General features: G+C 35.8%; 2 protein-coding genes and 1 long non-coding RNA gene across 5 annotated transcripts; 1 reads left to right on the forward strand and 2 right to left on the reverse strand.

Moving 5' to 3' along the window:
• Positions 1-3,895: 3,895 nt before the first annotated feature.
• On the reverse strand, positions 3,896-5,282 carry LOC140873515 (adenylate isopentenyltransferase 5, chloroplastic-like). Of its 2 annotated transcripts, none has more exons than XM_073276679.1 (2): positions 5,203-5,245; positions 3,896-4,991 (listed from the first exon to the last, which is right to left on the reverse strand). In XM_073276679.1, the coding sequence occupies exon 2, from the start codon at positions 4,986-4,988 to the stop codon at positions 4,032-4,034; it is 957 nt and encodes a 318-aa protein (XP_073132780.1). In that variant the 5' UTR covers positions 4,989-4,991; positions 5,203-5,245; the 3' UTR covers positions 3,896-4,031. The 2 variants fall into 2 exon arrangements, with proteins under 2 accessions (XP_073132780.1, XP_073132781.1); XM_073276680.1 differs by having other exon boundaries at positions 3,897-4,944; positions 5,203-5,282.
• Positions 5,283-11,824: 6,542 nt separating this feature from the next.
• LOC140873512 (acetate--CoA ligase CCL3-like) lies at positions 11,825-14,240 on the reverse strand. 2 transcript variants are annotated; one of them, XM_073276675.1, is made up of 4 exons: positions 14,127-14,240; positions 13,704-14,017; positions 13,029-13,625; positions 11,825-12,765 (listed from the first exon to the last, which is right to left on the reverse strand). In XM_073276675.1, exons 2-4 carry the CDS (start codon positions 13,914-13,916, stop codon positions 11,869-11,871), a joined length of 1,707 nt encoding a protein of 568 aa, XP_073132776.1. In that variant the 5' UTR covers positions 13,917-14,017; positions 14,127-14,240; the 3' UTR covers positions 11,825-11,868. The 2 variants fall into 2 exon arrangements, with proteins under 2 accessions (XP_073132776.1, XP_073132775.1); XM_073276674.1 differs by lacking the exon at positions 14,127-14,240 and having other exon boundaries at positions 13,704-14,088.
• LOC140873516 (uncharacterized) lies at positions 14,229-17,528 on the forward strand. The gene is made up of 3 exons (XR_012148065.1): positions 14,229-14,365; positions 14,720-14,881; positions 17,137-17,528. It is a non-coding gene; the product is annotated as an uncharacterized lncRNA (long non-coding RNA).
• Positions 17,529-21,118: the final 3,590 nt, after the last annotated feature.

Consider the following 21,118-nt stretch of genomic DNA (forward strand, 5'->3'; position numbering starts at 1 on the left):
GGTTTCTGTTTTCTGTTCGTGGACCTTATTCCGGTGATTGATCGTGACGCCATCAGTTCCCGGGATTTACAAGAAGAGCAGATTAAATTCTGTTGGAGTCCATAATCTCGTTTTGAGATTTAAGGTAAAAAATTAATTGTGATTATTTGTTTTACTTGTATGAATTTAATCGTAAAAGTTTTGATACCCAGATATGGAATCGTTCCATATTAATAAAAATAAAATTTTAAACTTCCGCTGCACCGGGTATCAATTCTAATTGATCTGAACATCGTTTTCCAACACCTTCATCTTCTTCACCTATGTTTGATTATTGTGATCTACCTTTTTCTCCACCTATGATGCCTCAGCCTCCGCCTACACCAGCTCCATCTTCCGATCGTCTTTTTGAGTATCTTCAGCGGCTAGAACTCAATTTGGATCGCAATTTCTCTGTCATTCAGTCTATTCAGACATCTATCGCAAACTTGTCTTCAGAGATGCGAAACTCCTTTGATGCTGTCAACGATAGACTCACTATGCTAGAAAACTACTATAATCAAGTCCCTTCAGATGACGCTTCTTAGTTTTATATCCTTGTTGTAATTAAATTTTATTTGAAATTCCTCTGTTAATGAAATTATTATTGCATTGTGTTGTTTATTTATTAGCTTTAAATTTAATAATTTTATTCAAATAGAAAGGGGGAGAATAAAACTTGATTATGATAAACAATTTGTTGTTTAAAATATTGTTACATTAAAGGAGAGCTTTTTATATGTATTTCAATTTGGCTTAAATTATTGCACTTTATCTTTCTTATTTAACCAAGTTTTGTGATTATCAAAAAGGGGAAGATTGTTACGTCTTAAACGCATACAAATCTCATAAATGAGATTAATGTTTTTAATGCGATAACTTATCTTGTTTTGATAATTACAAAACTAGGTTTTTATTAATAATCGTTTAAAGTGAGATCTTGCAGATTAGATCCTTATTAACAAATTAAATTCATGTGCGGAATATTCTAACAATGGATTTGAGTAAAAGTAGCAAGCAAAATTATGGATCATAAACTTGCGAAAATTAATGGGAATTTTCGAGTCATCCAAATCCGATCTCCACCGTTCACAATGAATTTAGGATGTTTTAAAGTTTCTGTCCAAATTTCAGGTCGATCCAAAAATTAGATTGTGAGATATGAATTTTTGAAGATTGTCGCGCAGTTTGCACTATCCAGAACGGACGCAACGATCTCATGAACAGATGCAACGTTCTTCGTCAAAAACATGATCCAAAATTTAAGGAAAAATTTCGTCCGACCAAAGCTGCAATGCGCCGAACGGATGCAACGAACCATAGTACAACGTTCTGCACTGGTTTCGGAAGAATTGAATGTGCGCCGAACGGACGCAACGAAGGCCAGTACAGATGCAACGAACTTGCCCGAGTTTGCAACTATAAATATAAGTCATTCCAAGCCATTTGAAGCATCCCAATTCACTCTCCTCTCCTTTGCAAGCAATCTTCTCTCTATCAAAGTGTTCAATCAAGATTTGTACGATATATTAAAAAATCGAGAGTTGTTTGTAAAAATCATTTGTGAGTTGGTTGTGCGATCATTGTAAACACTTAAGTGTGAAGCCATGTGTGTTGTGTGATTGTTGAGGCTATACTTGGAGCCTTTAAGGCCAAGTGTATTGAGTTGTATCAGCGCGATGATCATGTTGTTGTTGTACGGCTTTCCTTGAAGCCATCAAGGCCAAGACATTTGAAGTGCTAGTGGATCCTTGGTTAATTGACCTTAACCAAGAAGGGGAGACGTAGACGGTTTATTGTCGAACTTTCATAAACATATTTTATTTTTTTATCGCTTTATTTACTTTACGCATTTATTTACCGCATTTATTTTGATTGTTTCAAGTCTTTCGCTTGCGTATTTGCATAATCGCTTTAAATTGCTAAAGTTGCCAATAGAACCTAAATTCCCCCTCCCCCCCCCCCCCCTCTCATTAGGTTCTAACAGCTTTCTGTCATAAGAGTTTGAGAGGCTTGATGAACCCTTAGTTGATCCTTAAGGATCTGATATATTTTTGGTACACAAGGGTTGATTTGAGAAGAAGATAATATGACTTTCTTGAGTGCTCAAAGTATATGAGAATGCAAGCTTTTTAGGGAGAGGGAAGATAAAGATAGCTTTAGTTAGGAGTTCTTGATTGATTCAGATGCTTGTATCTCTCTTGAAGCATTCTCTATTTATAGTAACTTTTGCATGGGTCCTTTCAACGTTCTTACTGTGAGCTCATAAATTCCAAAGCATCGTTGACGTCGTTCTTTCTTGATAATGAGTACACTTTGATAAATGTGAGATTTGGATGTTTCCAAATGTAGAAAGAAACAGTCACAGATAACTCCTATGCACAGTTTCAGCAATGTGTATTTCGGGAAAATTTTTGATTTTTTGATTCTTTGTTGGTTGTGCATTAATTTTCAATTAACTTTTTCTGATAAAGTATGTGGTATAATTTGTAATTTGTGTATCTTGAATCAGAAGAAATCTTCACTAGACCATTTTCAAATTGTCTTCAAAATGTGAACGGTCCATTGAGCTATTTGTACTTGGGCAGTCGTGTAGATCTTCTTAGTGTCTTGAGTGGTTGAAAACTCGCAAAACAAACCCGCAAAACTATGAAATTGAAAAACAAAATCATATTAAAATGAAATACTTTTAAAAATAAATAATATATTATATGCACATAACACACAATATTTTTATAGTATGTTGCACGCGCGGATTGTCGCTTGTACTAATTTATGTATTCAAATTAATTATTAGAGAAAGGAGGGGGTTGAAGGGAAAAAATTAAGGAAAATAAAAGATAGGTTTTTTTTTTTAAAAAAAGATATGTATAGTGTACTGCAGTATTTTGGATAGCACGTAAAAGTTTTTTGTTTCATTTTAAAAAATGTCATAGATAATGTTTTATTTATAAGCATATACGTTTGTCCACATGGATAGAGAAGGGAAATTCAATTAACGAGGCGAAAATAACATTTTATTGGATGAGGGGGCGATGGTGTCGATAAATCATTTAAAAAATATTAGTATTATTGCAAGTTTGAAAGATAGAATACCATAAATAAGACACAGTTGAGGGGTGACCACTGACCATCCATTGGCCGGCTCCGTCTCTTATGGTCCCTATTCCATCTTAGTGACCACAATGTGTGTTTATATTCTAATGATAACTTAAATTACTTTATCATGTGATTCATTGTTCTGGATCACGAATAGAATCCAAATAATTTTTCATTGAGCCAAGGATCCACGTCAAGCGTAGAAAGGAATTTTTGAAAGTGGAACATTTTTTTTTAAGAATATTTACGAAAAGATATTTATTTTTTCCACATTAATAATTTATCAAGCAGATCTTTTTCTGGTAAAAAAATTGTTTAATATTTTTTTAAAAATGAAAATACTTAAATTCTCGATTGATATAACTTTTGATTCATCACACCCAATTCTATGATATATATTTTTTACAGGTCAAATCGATCCATATTTGCATTATAAAATAATATTTTTAACAAAAAAATAAAAAAAATTTAAATCTATATCCCAAAGTTGACCCATGAAACAGTGTCATAATAATTTTTGTGATTTTATATAATGTATATATATATTACTAGCTAGCTAGTTACGAGTAAATTTTTCAAGAGGAATATGATACCCAATCTAATGAAAAGGAAATGAATAAAAAGATTATTTGTTATATTATTTTAGAGCATAGATTTGTCAACTCTATGAACAGCCACATTGAAAAAGGTGATTCATAACATAATAAATTGAAGAGCTTGCCCAATCGTACGGACGACCATTTTCGTACGTACTCCAAGTCAAACCATAGAAATGGAAAGAATCATTCCAGTTTCGCCACGTCTACATATATATATTAATTATTAATAATTATTGTATATTATATATGATGGAAATTTCAGAATTAATCAAGTTCCATGAAAGGGATCACAATTAACTCATGCATATATATATATTAACTGGAGGAGGTGGTTGTGTGCACCATGGGAGGTGGAGCAGCAAGAGTCGACATGAAACGCCCGATATCGTCGGAGCATATGAACTCGGCCACGATCACGGTGGCGGGAATCGTCACCGCTTTTTCCCATGCTCGGTCCGACTCCGCCACTTGGCTGGTGAAGGCTCCGGTGGCGTCGAGACGATGGATCCTCAAATCCAACTTGTCCTCCAACCACGAAATTTTTTCGAGTTGGCGACATGCTAACATGCAGGTGTTGGACTTTATTCGATCGATAGCCACCTTGAGTTCAGTCTTGGCTCTAGTTTCATCATCAATATAATTCCGAAAGTAGTCGTCCATCTCAGGCACGCCGATAGACCGCTTGATGCCGCGGCTGTAGTCGCCACTGGGATCGAAGAACTCGTTCGCCTCCGCCACCAACCCGGCTTCCACCATCTGATCAACCCTCTTCGACACGAACGAATTCAAAACCGGGGTCGCCACGTTCACCCAAAGAAGACAGCACTCATACTTTGACCTAAACTCAAAGTCATCGTGGACAAGTGCCTTTATGTAAGAATTAGACCCTCCGGCCACGATGGGCAATCGTCCCCTCCGGGTTATGGCATCAGCCGCGAGGGTTGCATGATACACGAAGTCTCGGACCGTGAAGTCATGGTCGGGATCGACCATCCCGAGCAGATGGTGTGGCACGCCACGACATTCGTCCTCCGTTACTTTGTTGGTTATCACGTCCAAACCCCTGTAGACTTGCATCTTGTCGGAGTTGATGATCTCGCCGTTGAAACGGGTGGCTAAGTCGATGGAAAGGCGGGACTTCCCGGTCCCCGTGGCGCCCATCACAAACACCACCTTGTCTTTGCGACGCAACAACATCATCTTCCTGAGCCGGCTCTCTATTTGCTTGCTGCAGACACACAATGAGATCCTCATTAACAACCCAACAAGCATTTTCTATAACAAAAAAATATTATGTGTTACGTTGGAAAATGATTGCACATTGCATGTATATATAGATATACTTACATATATCGTGTTTCAGATTTCATACAAATATATGTGTAATATTTGAACATTCAGATCTAAAGATTTTGCCAAAAACAGACTCAATGCCCGAGAAAACAACTAAAACAAATTAAACCTCTATAAATATGTACATACGTACCTTCAATTGATCATCATGGATCGAAGAGGAAATCCCCCCCAAAACCAAGAAATGAAATATGTACAAAACCTCCCTTTTAGTTACGTGAGAGGGATGTTGATTTTATATGTGAGATTAGCTCCATTTGCGGAATAATTTGAGGTGAAAGGAGAATTAATGAGCTTCGCACGTGTTCACCAGATAGACTTGATTTTATTTGAGATTCACAATCACATGTGATTTATAAACATATATTTGTCAAATATCAAATATATGTGTAATATATAATAAGTAAGATTGACAACATATGACCAATAGTACTTATCGATCCATTCGTACGAAATACTTATCGGATAGAATTTTTTTTTTGGGGGGTGGGGGGATCTAATCTATTACTTAACTTACATATATAAATATTGTGAGTTTATTTGTGAATTTACATGGCTATCATTATCTATTATTACATAATTAATATTTTTTTTGTTTAAAATTATTATTATGTGACTCTTCAATTAACTAATTATTTAAAAAAAGTATATAATGCACTCTTTCAAATAAAAAGGTTAAAATTTTGTGTATCTATCATTTATTATTTGATTTTTTCTTATTTGATTTAATTTTTTTATTATATTTATCTAATTTTTCTATTATATTTATCTAATATCTAATCATATATATATATATACTATTATAAATATGTTAGTTTCAATTACATATATAAATATATGAGTTTATTTGTGAATTTACATGATTATCATTATCCATTACTACATAATTAATGTTGTTTTAAATTATTATTATGCGACTCTTCAATTGACTAATTTATTTTAAAAAAAGCTGATAGGATTGGTTTGGGGGAAAATACACAAGTTTAAAAATATTTTAGCTACAATAGCTCGATTCTTGAAACATTAAGTACTGATGAATTAAATCGAGTTCGATTTTCAAACCAAAAGGAAGACACTCAAAATAATTCTTCGTAAAAACTGATTTAACATTTTGTAAAACATTTGAAAACGATGTAAGTTGAAATGATGAAAACAGTTTGGTTGAAGCATTTTATCAAACACTTTGAATGCAATATTTTTGTCTATGAATTACATAAAATGCTTCAACGATGCATCTTAAAAACAGTAGCAAAAGTAAAGTAAATGCGATAAATAAAGAGACACGAATTTGTTTATGGATGTTCGGAGCTCAATCTCCTACGACCCCTTCTTCCTCCTCGGAAGGATAGCACTAAAAGACTTTGATTTATACAACTCATTTGTAAAAACTCACTCTAAGACTAGGACTTACTCACTGCCTATCATAGAACTCCTAGCCACTCGATTATAGGCCGCAACCTCACAATCCGCATAATCTTTAACGTCTTTTATGTCAAGGCTACAAACATAATATTTAACGTCTTTGTGTTAAGACTCTGTTAGGATAAAAAAACAGTGTAAATGGGGGTGAATACACTTTTTAAAACTTAAAATTAACTTCGATCTGATTTGTTAAAACCAGACAGAAAATTTGATTGTTTAAAACTTTGTTCTGCTCGAAAGATCTGATAAGATCAGGCGGAAGAATCTTCCTCGCAGAATTGAACTTGAAAAGCTAAGGCAGATCAAAGTAAAGTAAATGCAGTAAGTAAAAGGGACAAAGAATTTTTATGGATGTTCGGAGTTTAATCTCCTACGTCACCCCTTCTTCTGTTTTCAGAAGGATTCCATTAGAAGTGTTTGATTTATACAACGCTTTGTATAAATTCAATCCAATCAACCCTTGAAAGGAACTCCTAGCAATACACTCTCTCGAACTGCTTGAGTTACAAAATGAAGTCACACAATGTGCTTCGAAAACTTTGATCTAGGAAGCTACAAATAGTTTTGATCTGAATCGTTCTTGATGTGATATGTATTTCTTCGGGCTCGATCGATCTTGTAATATGTGATTAGCTTTGTGTCAATTATTTAATATATATTTGATCGAGTCATTCATTATATATACGTATGATTGTCTCTCAACATATTTATTTTTCAAATTTATGGCAATGTATCAAATATATACTTTTTAAATTCACATGAAACTTGAGTGAGGAAACAAATGTTGGTGTAACATGAATACTCTCACTTTCTTGCCAATTACCCTATTGATCTTGTCAACAAACCTAACAATTAATAGAAGACTTTATTAATTCTTGACAAAGCCTTTTCCTAAACATACAATTTGAGGTAAACATCTTGACTTCAATAAAAGTATATAAACGTGTTTTTGAGATCTTCTTAAGGTAGCTAATCACAAATATATCATACTACGATTTCAAAAAAATGTAAACATTTTTCTCAGTGTCGATCAAATTAAACGCCAAATACACTACAAATTAAGCGTAAATTACATATACAGAGAAAAAATGAAATTCACATCATGAAATAGCAAGTTTAAGGGAATAGGGGTTACACATAAACAGTTTGAGGTGTTTTCAGAATAACACCTTGAGTAATTTGCAGCGGAATATAATTTAAGAGTGAATAAAATAAACAAGCAACCAAATAAATAGAATCAAATGTTTTAAGCAAGAGTATTAAATACTCTTGCAGCGCCTCAGGGCAAAACTTTCATTAGAAAATAATTCAAAGATTTTTACAAACCCTAAAACTAGTGATTATTGTAAAAATCAATTTTCTCAAGAATGTGAGAAAATAAACGAATAAAAGTTCTCCTAAATAATTCTATGAAAGATAAAATAAAAACGAAAAAAGGAGAAAAATCCTTGAAGCCAAAACACTTGAGCAGCACACTTCTCAATCAATGATCTTCAAGTGTTCTTCAAGGCTTCAAGCAATCACGACCGATGTGAGCTTCAGAAGATCTTCAGTTCTTCTCTCAATGTACGTACGTGAAGCTATTATTAAAATCTCAATTGGTCGATCTCTTTAACTTTTGCACGTTCATCTTCTTAAATAACACAAGAATCCTTCTTCAACATGTTTTCTTGTAGGCGTAGGATTCTTTTGATTTGATCATATCAAATCTACACAAATAAAGAAAAATATATGTTAGATATGATATGATAAATATTTTAATAAGCTTAACAATATCTCAAATCAACTTACCTAAGGAAATAAATAACTTATATAAAAGTTACTTCATGTTCAAGAAAGGTAAAAGATATTTAATAAAATATTTTTCAAAACTTGAAAATTTTTAAGAATAAAATATTCCTTTCAGCAAGTGTTAATGAGAAAGAAGTTAACAAATTAGAATGGACGGACTACAAAATATTGCCCATGTTCCAAGCAAAAAAATAAGGGAAAACAAAGGATCCATACAAATCTAAGCACTTCATTTTCTTTTTGGTCTTTTTCTTCCCCTTTTTCCAATCTCTTTTCTCTACTAACTAGTATCAATCTCCCCCAAATTTCACAAAATATGGGCTAAAAAAATTGCCCAAGCTCAAGAATCCCACAAATCAACATCACACAATCCCTCATTCCAATACCAACACATAAACTCGTAAAAAAATTTCTTGAGTTACAAAATAAAGTATCGGTGATGAGATTGTAGCATTGATACATAGACTTCGGTATAGCATCAGTGATGAGCTTGTAGCCTGATGATGAGTTGATGCGTTTTAGCATCTCAACTATTGGCGTATATTGAGCCTTGATTCTTGATAGCCTTGTATATTGTTCATTTCATTTCATAATTGTTGTTTATATTTGAAATGCATGAATCTTGCTATATTTGATTCATTACATGTTCCGTTGTTTCATACTAAGTTTTATACTTACAGGTTTGTCCAACTGTTGCTTTGTTTTTTGTGTGTGCATTGCAACAGGTGATTCAGGGCCGAGTCATAGGAGGCCTTGAGATTTGGGAGAAGTTTAGAAGTGGAGCTCGGGTCTAGGAGTCATGTAGTTTGAACTCATGATGTTGAAATATGTTGAATTTTGTACCATACATCGTTGTTTGGTCGAGTACCTTGCATGTTATTGTTATTTCATGAATGTTGAATTTCCGAACATTGATAAAAGTTGAGTATTGCATTGCATGGCTTATTTAAAAGGTTTTAAGCAATTTTTCCAGGTTTGGGACTGCAGGGGGCGCACCCGGGCTGCAAGATTTTACGTCCCGAGCGCACCCTGTGCTGAGTGTTTGCCTTGTCCAGCGGACAAGGGCGCCTGAGCCGTAAAATATTGCGGCTCGAGCCCACCCCCTTTTGAGAAAAAAAATTGTTGATTACTTTTTTTTATTCATTATTTATGATTGTGGGCTGTAAGCTTAAGTAGGTGAGCACCCGAGGCCCCACAGTATACATTCAGTATTGGGATGTTATGAGATGGATTTTGTCGAATAGATCTAGTACTACCAATGATTTATATAGTTGTCTATTGACTTCGTCAAAGATAAGAATAAGGTTTTGTGAGACATGATTGTATAAGATAAGAGGATTATTTCTGGATCCAAGTAAGTTCAGGGTTGAGTGTACAACACATTTTACATATGTGAATTGGGTCAGGAACAATTTTGATAGTAAATTGACCGGCTAAATCGGTGTGATTAAGAATCTACTGGCAAGCGCACCAGGTCAAATTATAATAAAGTGGACAAAGGTCCAGATGTCGAACCCACAGAGACTGTATAATTATGAGTATCAGAATATGATTATTCATACTTAATCTAGACTAATTAATAAGAGTGATTTCAGATTTTAAACTAAAACTTAAATAGCAAATAAATTTCAACTCAATAAAAACGCAGCAGGGATTTTGGATTAAATTCAATTTAGAAAAAGCTCGATCAAGGACTCACGTAGGTACCAGACAATTCATACAACAAGTAGTCGATTTAAGACTCAGACTTAATCTTAATTCACGGGAATTCTCCTAAATTATTCAAAGAACTGTTTCTAGAACAATCAAACCTATTCAAATATTGGCGGATTAATCTTTTGTAATTCTAATCAAATTTGAATGCACGACGAACTGTGAAAATTCAATTTACACCCAAACCGCATACTGAAATCGAATTCTATTTCTAGTCGATTTTACAATATGTTGATTATCAAAGTGATCAAAATTGAAACCTCCTCTATCGACTTGAAATCAATTAACATGCAAACAAATAACTGGCCAAGAAATTCGCAAGATAAATATAAATTCGATAATCAATAAAATAAAATCAAGTCTGAAAATTCTCAAATAAACAATCAAGTTTTCTACATAAATTGTTTGGCCCAATCACGTGGCCTTGATCAAAAGAGAAAAACTACTCAAAGTTTAACATGATTCAAGAACAAAATTTTTTAATCCAAAACATCTACTAAAAATCCAAAAATAAAAAGAAAAGAAGAGAAGTAAAATTAGAGATGATGTTGGCCGCCTCTTGCCTACAACTTCGTGCCAGCTTAGCTGTCGCCCCATGTGTCTTTTTTTTTTTCCTATTTTTTTTGGTTTTGTTTTTTAATTTGAAATTCAGCCTTCCCATCACCCACCACCCTGTCCCAGATCCATCACTTCACGATCTCTCACCCTTTTCTCTTTCCTCTCACTGGCCGCCGCCACCACCCTTTTGCTATGACCGCTCATCTTCCTTCTAATCTTTTTTCTTTTTTTCTTTCTCCTCTTCCTTCTTTGCCTCCTGTACCGGCCCGACGGCAACTATGTCCATATCCAGCCATGGATTCCCAGATCTGGTGGAGAAGGATCGAGCTTTGGTCGATGAGCAGTCGTGAACTTTCCAGATCTGAAAATGTTGGGAGACTACCGGAGTTGGCCGGAAGGAGAAGATAGAAGAGGTGTTGGGTGGTGCCCAGACGAGATGCCAAGCTGGGCGATGGTGATGACCGGAGTTGGCGGGAAGGAGAAGCTAGCAGAGGGGTTGGGTGGTGCCCAGACGAGATGGCGAGATGGAAGATGGTCCTGTGTCGACCGGTGGTGCCCAGGCGAGATGGCGAGCTGGGCTGTTGACCGTGGCCAGGGAGAGTGGTCGGCGATGGTCTTGTGTTTAGGATGGAGTTATATTGGGTTGTTATTTGAGAGAGAGATGAGTGAAGAAGGTGATGTGATAAGGAAGATGATACTTTAAAATTTTCAAATTTTAAAAAAAAATTATAAAAAAAATAACACATGGCGCACAGCTGGCGCCCATGATTCCCCTGCACACTAGTGTGCAGGGGAACAAATCTTTATATATATATATACAATTTCGCTATCCTGCCCACTCACCGTGCCCACCTAATATGCCCACCATGATGTGGCACTCAACTATTGGATGTGATGAATTGTGCGTCCAATAGTTGAGTGCCACCTCATGGTGGGCAGATTATGTGGGCACGGTGGGTGGGCAGGATAGAAAAACTCTCTATATATATATATATATAGGGCTATTATTTATTGAAGGCTGAATTGTTGGTGCTAATGGATTTGTTCCTTCAAAAACAAAACATTCGTTACCCCAATGATATTCTTTAGTGGCCATTTTTGGTTATTATTTAGTGGCTTTTGTCAACCTCCCCTGCAAATTGTGTGTTCTGAAATTAACAAGTTGGTTTGTTTCCAAAAGGTGGAACAAAATAACCTCGTTGAAAGTTGAAGCTTAATGATCGATCAAGCAGAAAACAAGATCATTTAAATTAAACCATCATGGGGAAAATATATCCTTATTATTACATCAAACTCATTTGCCAAAGATGGCTATTTACAATCTACTCTTCTTGACCGGCCCCATCTCCTTTGTCTTGGATCTTAGAACATGTTTCTGTATTTTCCCCGTGGCCGTTTTTGGCAATGGTCCAAATATCACTGATTTTGGAACCCAATACGCAGGCATATTTGTTCGACTGAACTTCATTATATCATCAGCTAACATCTGCTTATCAGAAGCATCAGCATCTTCCTTGAGCGTCACAAATGCACAAGGTGATTCACCCCACTGCTCATCCGGCCTGGCCACCACCGACACTTCGAATATTGCAGGGTGCTGATACAGAATATTTTCTACCTCCACGCTACTAATGTTTTCTCCACCTGATATAATTATGTCCTTTGATCTGTCTTTGATTTCTATGTACCCATCGGGATGCTTCACACCGATGTCACCAGAATGAAACCAACCACCGTCAAAAGCTTCTCGATTTGCTTCGGGGTTTTTAAGATAGCCCTTCATCACAACATTCCCCCTGAACACAATTTCTCCCACAGCTTTGCCATCCGCATGTACAGGAGTCATGCTTTTCGTGTCGATGACATCCAAGCCTTCTAGCCCCACGTATCGGACACCTTGCCTGGAATTCAATCGTGTTTGTTCTACCGGTGATAGTGAATCCCACTCGGGCTTCCATGCACAAACGGCGGAGGGGCCGTATGTTTCAGAAAGACCATAAGTGTGAGTGACTCGAAATCCTCTTTGGGACATTGCCAGAAGAACAGAAGGAGGTGGTGTAGCACCAGCTGTCATTACATGGACAACACGAGGAAGGGGAAGAATGGACTCATTTTCGGGTGCATTAGCAATAGTATTGAGAACCACTGGCGCCGCACAGAAATGGGTCACTCCAAGATTAGCTACAGCTGAATAAACGCCTTTAGCAGTAACCTAGACACACAGAACAGAAGAGAGATTAGCAGACAAAAACATTTCCTTTTTTTGAATGCGAAAAATTCATTCATTCATTCAATAATTAGAGGAAGTTGAAAACAAGTTCATGAGATCTCCAACCAAACAAAAGGGCTAGCATAGAAACCCGCCTGGAGCAATAGAATAGCTTTACATGGAGTAATAATTCCGTAACATCAGCAAGCATAGGTGAAGACTAAAAGCTATATCACATAAGCATTTTATATGCATAAATTAATTACCTGTCTAAGGCATATGCTTGTACCGAAAAGTGCAGCAAGAGTCCACGGAAAACACCAACCATTACAGTGGAACATGGGCAAAGTCCACAAGTAAACAGCTCCTTCCCCCATTCCCCATACGATTACATTACTCAAAGCCATAAGGTAAGCCCCTCTATGGTGCAACACCACCCCTTTAGGACTAGCTGTGGTGCCAGAAGTATAACCCAGAGCAATGCTCTGCCACTCGTCCTCTGGTGGTTTCCAAGAAAATTCAGGGTCACCAGATTCCAAGAAATCCTCATATTCCACTGCCCCTTTTCTGAGTGCATGTTGGAGTGGCTTTGGGTCACAGTTTTTATCAGCTGCAACGATCATAATCGGAAGCTTAAAATTGTCCTTACTACTTTTATCCTCCTTTATGATGGACAATGCTTCCTCTGCCAAGGTATAGAATTCTTGATCCACGATTATAGCAGCGGATCGAGAATGTCCAAGGAGAAAAGCAATTGTTTGTGCATTCAGACGAATATTGACTGCATTCAGTACAGCCCCAGACATTGGAACTCCAAAATGAGCTTCATATAAGGCTGGAACGTTGGGTGCAATTACAGCTACCTGAATATTAATTAAATATATATATATATTTCAAAATTCCACCAAAAAACAAGAAAGAAAAGCAAGCTTTTCACTTACTGTGCAACCAACGGTGACGCCTCTGTTGGTGAGGGCCGATGCCATCTGACAACAACGCTTGTAGGTCTGGAGCCACGTGAAAGACAAGGATCCATGGATCACGGATTTCCGGGTCGGATTCACGGTGGCAGCCCGATCCAAGAACCCGAGCGGCGTCAAAGCGGTGTAATTAGCACTGTTCTTGGGTAGTTGGTCGATATCATTCTCCGCCATCGATTGATTTAATCTGATCGAATGAAAAATATTGGTATGTGTTATGGAAATGAGTGGAAGGTTTCCAAGTTGCTCTTTTTGCTGCGGGACGGACAGGTGGACTTGAGTTGCCACCTCTTGAAATAATTCTTTATGTATCATAATGTTATCTATTTTTTTTTTATTTTTGAGAAAGCTATGTATTTGTTTTAAGTAACACTCATGTGAAACAGTTTCACGGCTCGTGAGATGGGCTACCCACAAGTATCAAATTACCCGATCCATTGGCTACGGTGGAATTCGGATCTTAATTCGGCCAAAATCAGTAAAATATGATTTTTTATTCTATTCTCATTTCTCACGGCCAAGTTTTTCCTCTCCCAAAAAGGATCGATCATCTTTTGATCGGGCGATTCTAGCTGGATTCAACGCTGCTCTCTCCACCATTGCCGCTTATCTTTGCAGCGCAGGTGATTCTTTGCTGCAAAACTGATTATGGATTTATAAAATTGAGATTTTTTTATCTGTTTGTGGATTTAGTTGTTTTTTTTTTTTGGGACTTTTCGTATGGACACGGGTTTTGGTTTTTGCTGGTGAATTGCTACCAATTCTTGTTTTGTTCTGATTTTCACTGATTTTACATAATTTCCATAATCATATTCAGATGCCGTGGGATCTGAATATTGGCTTTTTGATGTTGTTAGAGTTTATCTTTTAGATGTTCGAATGATGTGCACTTGAGTTATGATATTGAATGCTTGCTTCTAATTTTTCACATCTCCTATGTTTTTGTAATTTGAACTTTTGGGTTTGTTTTGTTTAAGAGTGGCATGCATCATGTGTTTTGAACGGAATCTTCGTCTATACGATGTGGATAAACGTGAGCTAAGATTAGAAGCTCAGACGGATGGGGAAGCTCTTCTTGATTGTTGTTTTGAGAGTAAGGCGAGGGCTGTCTCTGCTAATTCTGATGGTTCCATTCTCAGGTTTGTGCATTGATAATTTATAGACGATATTAAAATACACAATTGAATTTAATTTAATAACACAATTATCGAGTCAAGTTTTAACCCAAAACAATTTTTTAAAAAATGATGACTCCAACACACACATCCTATGTTTGGAAAAAGTTTATCTTCTTCGTCAATATATTTTCTATCTCTCTCCATCGTTTTCTTTCTTCATCTTTCAACCAAGTCTTCTGTTTCTTTTCTTCTCACCATTGTCGCCGCTTATCGTCACCTTACTCCTCCGTCTGTGATCGGTTTTCGAAAGTAATTATATATTTGTAAATCCAGCATAAGCTTTCTTTTCATACCACTTTTGCGAAGAAATATCGCAACTTAAAATTCGGTCATGGCTCGTCTTGTTAGGATTCAGTAGGATCAACAGTTCAAAAAACACAACTCCAATTCCTGAATCGATCTTAGTTATCACAACCGCAAGTAACAAGAAAGATCACTCCATGATAAACCAACAAGAACAATAGCCTAGATCACAACACTCAATGAAAAGAGCAAGAAAGTAAGACGACACCGATATTTACGTGGTTCGGCTGTAAACGAGCCTACATCCACGGGAGGCTTCCCTTCCACTATTTCCAAACAAATCTGATACAAGAATGCCGCAAAAAAGATCAACCAGAAAGTTTATGATTACAGATTTAAATCAACAACAAGTCTCAGAGCTCTATTCTACTCCTTTGATGCATGTTTATCCCTCTGTAATTCCAGCTCCTTTCTAATCTCTCAGCTGCTCTTGAATCACTATTCTTACTCGAATACTCGAAAATTCGAAGTGAATGTATGTATATTGAATCTGTCTTGGATCTACACTTTGTACCAGAAACCCTTCCTTTTATATTTTTTATACCATTGAGCTGCTTCAACAATTTTCTTTTAACGGAAACTGTTTACCAACCTATTGGATTTGGGCCTAACTAATTCTTGGCCAGAAAACTAGATGCGGCCCACGTCCAAAAAAATTGAGTCATTTCCCATGACCAAGCCCAAACTGAAGTGTTTGTTTGAGATCCAATATACCAGACACTTTCCTTCACTTCTTGTGCGATTCCAGCCTTTTACCGCTTCTTCCACCGCCGGTCTTCGGTGCTTTAAACTTTGCTTCGACTTTGGAGTATTTGAGGTTCGATTTATAGGCTGTACGGGTAGTAGATTTTAACCATTTGGTAAAATATTTGATGTTTGTTGTATATTTGACTGTAGGAATGAACTTTACGATGACTTGAGGTAAAGAATGAATTTTCAAATATTTATATCTTAGGGATTTTTGAAGTATCGAGTAGTATGAATTAAGTATCGGATAGTTTGCTGCCTTAGAATTGTTAAATATAATTGTTGGAAATCATTATGAAAAATTTTGATATAAAATGCGATGTTCGGAAATTTAGGAACATTGATATCTTGAATATTAGTTCCGCGTTATTTAAAGATAAAAATAATATTTGTGACGAATTAAGCTAGAAACCATTGTTTTATATTTTGATTGAATATTGAGATTTTATAAATTTAAGTGCCTAAATAGTTGAAGTTGGAACTTTAATTGAATTTAAATGATTGTGAAATTTTTATATCATAATAAAACCAATTAAATTTAATATTCAAGTGATTTGTCTGAGTTGACATTACCAAGATTTTCTCGATGATTTAAATGATTTGTAATTTTTTGGTTGAGGTACATAGAGATATGAAAATATATCTAACAGAGGCATGTGACGATGTATATATGATTTATCTGCAATTTTGTTGATTTATGTGATATTATATGATGACTCGCATATTATCAGTTGGTAATTGATATGCAAAACAATATAAAATGTATATTTTTTGTCCATACACATTTTTATTTTAGTTAGAGATATCGATACCACCAAACATATCAATTGATAATTTCTGTCATTGAGATCAAATTATATATCGATTGAGATATGTTATATGATAATATATTGTGTCGCTAAGATTTTTGGACACCTCAATCCCGTCTAGTTTAGGTAGTCGCTGGCATCGAGAGTGGAGCCATATCTTTAGACACGGTCCATTGAGGCACAAATAAACTCAAGCATGTTATGTATAATATATAGAGAATTTGATTTATATGATATCATGATATCTTGTACCTGTTCATGCATTGCATTCATGCGTGATATCATCGCGTTTTAATGTCATATATGGCTCCATTGCATAATTTGCATTATCGTGTCTTTTGTGCATGGACATGACAGGTGACACAGGTGATTTGACTTTAGATGCTTGAAAGGAAGCATCAGGAAGTACCAGAGCTCTATAAGAGTGAATTCTGTCATTTTTAGGTGCATACCATGTCGTGGTGTTGTCTCTTAGATATTATATGTATTTATTTGGAGTTATACTTTTACTAAGAATGTCCCGAGTAGTTATATTCTGTATGTAGAGTGTTTAAAACGATTGTATTATGTTATTATCTAGACTTGTCGACTCTATGATATTTTTGGTTTATTTATGTTGTGATTGTGCATGCGGAACTTGTTTATATGTTTGTGTTTGTTGAGGGCAATTGTTGATTCTTTGTCCTATTTACTGAGAAGTCATGTAGAAATTTTTATAAGTCCAAAACCAAATTTTTAACTCACTTTTCACTGTTTATTAATTAATTAAGATCGTGTGTAAATAAAGTGTGATTAATATGACGGGTGATGCGAACATGGTTGGCTCGCATAATGATCAAGCTGCTAAGCATGTGATGGATCCGTTGGAGCTGCCACAAAGACCAATGACGAGAGGTCGAAGCAAGAGATTCAAGGAAACACTCCAAGGAATGTTTGCAAGCGTGGTACCGATTCTTGAAAGTGTTGAGGAGCATGAGAATCAAGTTGGAAGATGTTTTAACATGATTCGAGTGCATGAAGATCAAGGAGACAAGATATGCTCGAGACCGCCTGAAATCAGCTCCCGGAAGATCCTGGACCTGCCCAGGGTCCGTGCCACATCAGTGTGGTGGCTGGGTCCATGCCATAAGAATACATAATCGTGTTTTTTAGTTTCGAATCATCGTGGGCACACGGAACTACGTCCGGACCCTTATCCAGGGACCGTGCACACACAAAGTGCGGCGTGTTTGTGCGTGTTTGGTGAATTTTGTTATTTTTTATGTTTATTTCCTATTTTTGAGAGTTTGAGAGCTTTAGGAAACTATATTTTTGCATGCTTTGCGTTATCTTTTACCTTTCAAAGTTGTAAACAATAAAACACTAGATTGATTCATTATTCAATAGCATTATTCAGATTATTGAAATTTCTATCAAAATTCTATCTAGAATTTTATTGAAACTTTTGTTTTGCCAAAAATCAAACTTATCAAAGTTTAACAACTTTGTGGTGTTTGTCGATTGTTCTTCACCGTGGATTGTCAAAGAAAATTTCTTTGAAGATTCCCTTGAATCACAATTGTTTTTCGTGATTATTTGTTACTAGTTTCTTTTAAACAAGGGGTGAATATCCAAATTTTTACATATTTCAAAGATCGGGAAAAAAACTTTGATTCTTTTTGTTACTGAATTGATGGCTCGATTCTTTCTTATAATTGTGTTTGCTATTCATGCCATTAAATATTCATATCTTTTGGTATCAAGAGCAAATATTTTGAGACAAGTAAGTATCGTTTCAATGTATTTGATTCTTCTTCGTTCTTCGTTCTTCTATTGAGTCTATTCTTTGTTGAATTTCTGTGTCGTTTCTGTCCATATTGTTGTCCAAGTTTTGTTTCTTGTGTTACAAATTATCAAAAACAAAAAACAAAAAAAAACCAAAAAAAATTAAAGAGAATCTTAAAAAAAAAAGAAAAAATAACTTGTGGTCAATCTTTTTTTTTTTTTTTGTCTTTGTTTATCCTTGGGTGCAAAGTCTATTCCAATTTCCATGGTCATTTTTCTTGTTTTAATGCGGTCTACGTGAATCAATTTATAAGTGTCTACACGTTTTAAACTTGTGAGTTTGATACACAAAAGACCACAAAGCATAAGCCCTTTAATATATTTGAGTGAACAAAAAAAAGAGTGTGAGTGAATTCTCTCGGAAGTGACTTGTGAAAATTTGGGTGAGAAAATTTTTTATTATTAACCGTTTCTTGCAGGTATATGACTGATAAAAATTCATATAAAGAAGGAGGAGCAGGTTCGAACCTAGGATTTTCCAACGTTCAATTCGAAACATTAGAAAGGATAATGAGGGCCGAGTTAGATCCAATACGTGAGAGGGTAAGTAAGCTTGAAGGTATTGGGAGTGGGAGTGGGAGTGGGAGTGGGAGTAAGACTAAAAATAGAAAATTGAGGATGATTACAATGTTGGTGGAGATGATGAAAGTTTTAATGAGAACTGGGAGAGGGAAAAGAGAAATCATGGGTTTGGTAGAGGGAAGAGAGAAGCGGTACGTGGGATATATACTGATGAGGGTTGAGAGGATGGAAATATTAGTAGTATTAAGATGAAAATCTCTTCATTTCATGGGAAATCAAATCCCGAAGCATACATGGAGTGGGAAAAGAGGGTAGAGATTGTGTTTGATTGTCACCACTATTCCGAGCTTAAAAATGTTAGGTTGACGGTAGTTGAATTTGTGGATTATGTCTTTATTTGGTGGGATCAACTTGTTAATACTAGGAGGAGATGTGGTGAGAGGTATATTGAGAATTGGGATGAGATGAAGAGGGTTATGAGAAAGAGGTTTGTGTCTAATCACTACTATCGTGAGATGTTCAGGCGGTTGCAGAATTTGAAGCAAGTTTCGAGGAGCGTAGAAGATTATTATAAGGAGTTGGAAACTACTATGATTAGAACTAATATTGAGGAGGACAATGAGGCGACCATGGCTCGATTTTTATGTGGTTTGAGCAGAGAGATTCAAGACCAGGTGGAGCTCCGGCACTGTTTGTGGGGACCTCGGGTGCTAATCTAATTTTACAGGGCAATTAATAACTAGAGAAATATTCAATCAGAATATTAGTTTACTGAATAATCAAATAAATAATACAGGACATTTGGCAACGCAAAACCTTACATTTGGCGATGCAAAAACACGTCGCTAAAAGATTTTTTTTTTTTAAGACACGGACCTCGGTCCGGACCCTGCATGGACCAAAGCACGGGGTCCGTGCCTCCTCTGGATCTAGGTCCGTGCTCAAGGCTGAAATCGAAAATGAAGGAATTGCAAGGCAGAGTCCACCCGGACCCTTACACAGACCTTGACACGGGGTCCGTGCCCTGTATTAAAAATTCAGAACTTAAGCTTTTCAAGTCTAAAAAATGATATAATCTATCATATAAGCTTTTCAACATGAATCTACGTAATTGACATTCATTTAAACATCAATCTACATATCTGTAATACTTGAATTCTCAAGTATAAATCAATACTCTACAACAACATATACAAAGGTGCTTGTTATTCTAACATATTTACCACATTAAAGACTACATGTCATCTGCTTAAAAACACAAGTCTCCACTTTTAATCTTTCAATCTCGTGCAATACAAGCCATTTCTGACTTGATCATACCCCAACCTGATGCAATGCACACATACAAACAAAGCAATAGCCGGATAACTCCGGTGAGAATATAATTCTCAGTATGAAAGACATGCATATACACTCTATAAGCATATTGAATCTATATGCTATAATAATTCTAAATTATCAAAAACATGTAACAACATGTAATCATAGAAATCTACTTTATTCTTAAATTCTTAACACATAGCTATTAATCTAAAGTAATATCTTGTCAAGCATATCAATACATTCATTTCCAGAATGACATCTCAAAACATGCTAGCATTTATAACTGCATATTCTAAACCATAGAAATCTCTAGGTTAATGCATAAATGCAATGTATGTGTCAAGGAATAGGCTATCAAATCTGATATCAATAAATCATAGTTCTGGATCCCAGGGAAATAAAATATTTAACCGACCACCGACTCTCCCAATCGAGGTGGTGTTAAATATCTCAATTCCCCTGACTTTGGTGCAACTATAGTGAGTCATATAGATCTGAAAGTAAATCCATATTCCGTGCCATGAGTCATTTGACTCTGAAGTAAATCTACATTTCATGCCACTCAACTACAGTTCTCCAAACGTCATCTGCACTCTAGGCCTTTCAACCCTCTGTGCTTATCAAGGTAGGGTTCAAGATGAATGCAACATAATCTATATGTAGTAATACT

Source organism: Henckelia pumila, unplaced genomic scaffold (assembly GCF_033568475.1).
Source record: "Henckelia pumila isolate YLH828 unplaced genomic scaffold, ASM3356847v2 CTG_627:::fragment_1, whole genome shotgun sequence".
In the NCBI taxonomy this organism is placed as follows: Eukaryota; Viridiplantae; Streptophyta; class Magnoliopsida; order Lamiales; family Gesneriaceae; genus Henckelia; species Henckelia pumila.

Coding starts and splice junctions, on each gene's coding strand:
- LOC140873515 (XM_073276679.1), bottom strand. CDS start 4,988: ATGCTTGTTGGGTTGTTAATGAGGATCTCATTGTGTGTCTGCAGCAAG.
- LOC140873512 (XM_073276674.1), bottom strand. CDS start 14,057: ATGATACATAAAGAATTATTTCAAGAGGTGGCAACTCAAGTCCACCTG. Junction 13,626..13,703: donor GCGTCACCGTTGGTTGCACA/GTAAGTGAAAAG, acceptor ATTAATATTCAG/GTAGCTGTAATTGCACCCAA. Junction 12,766..13,028: donor CAAGCATATGCCTTAGACAG/GTAATTAATTTA, acceptor CTGTGTGTCTAG/GTTACTGCTAAAGGCGTTTA.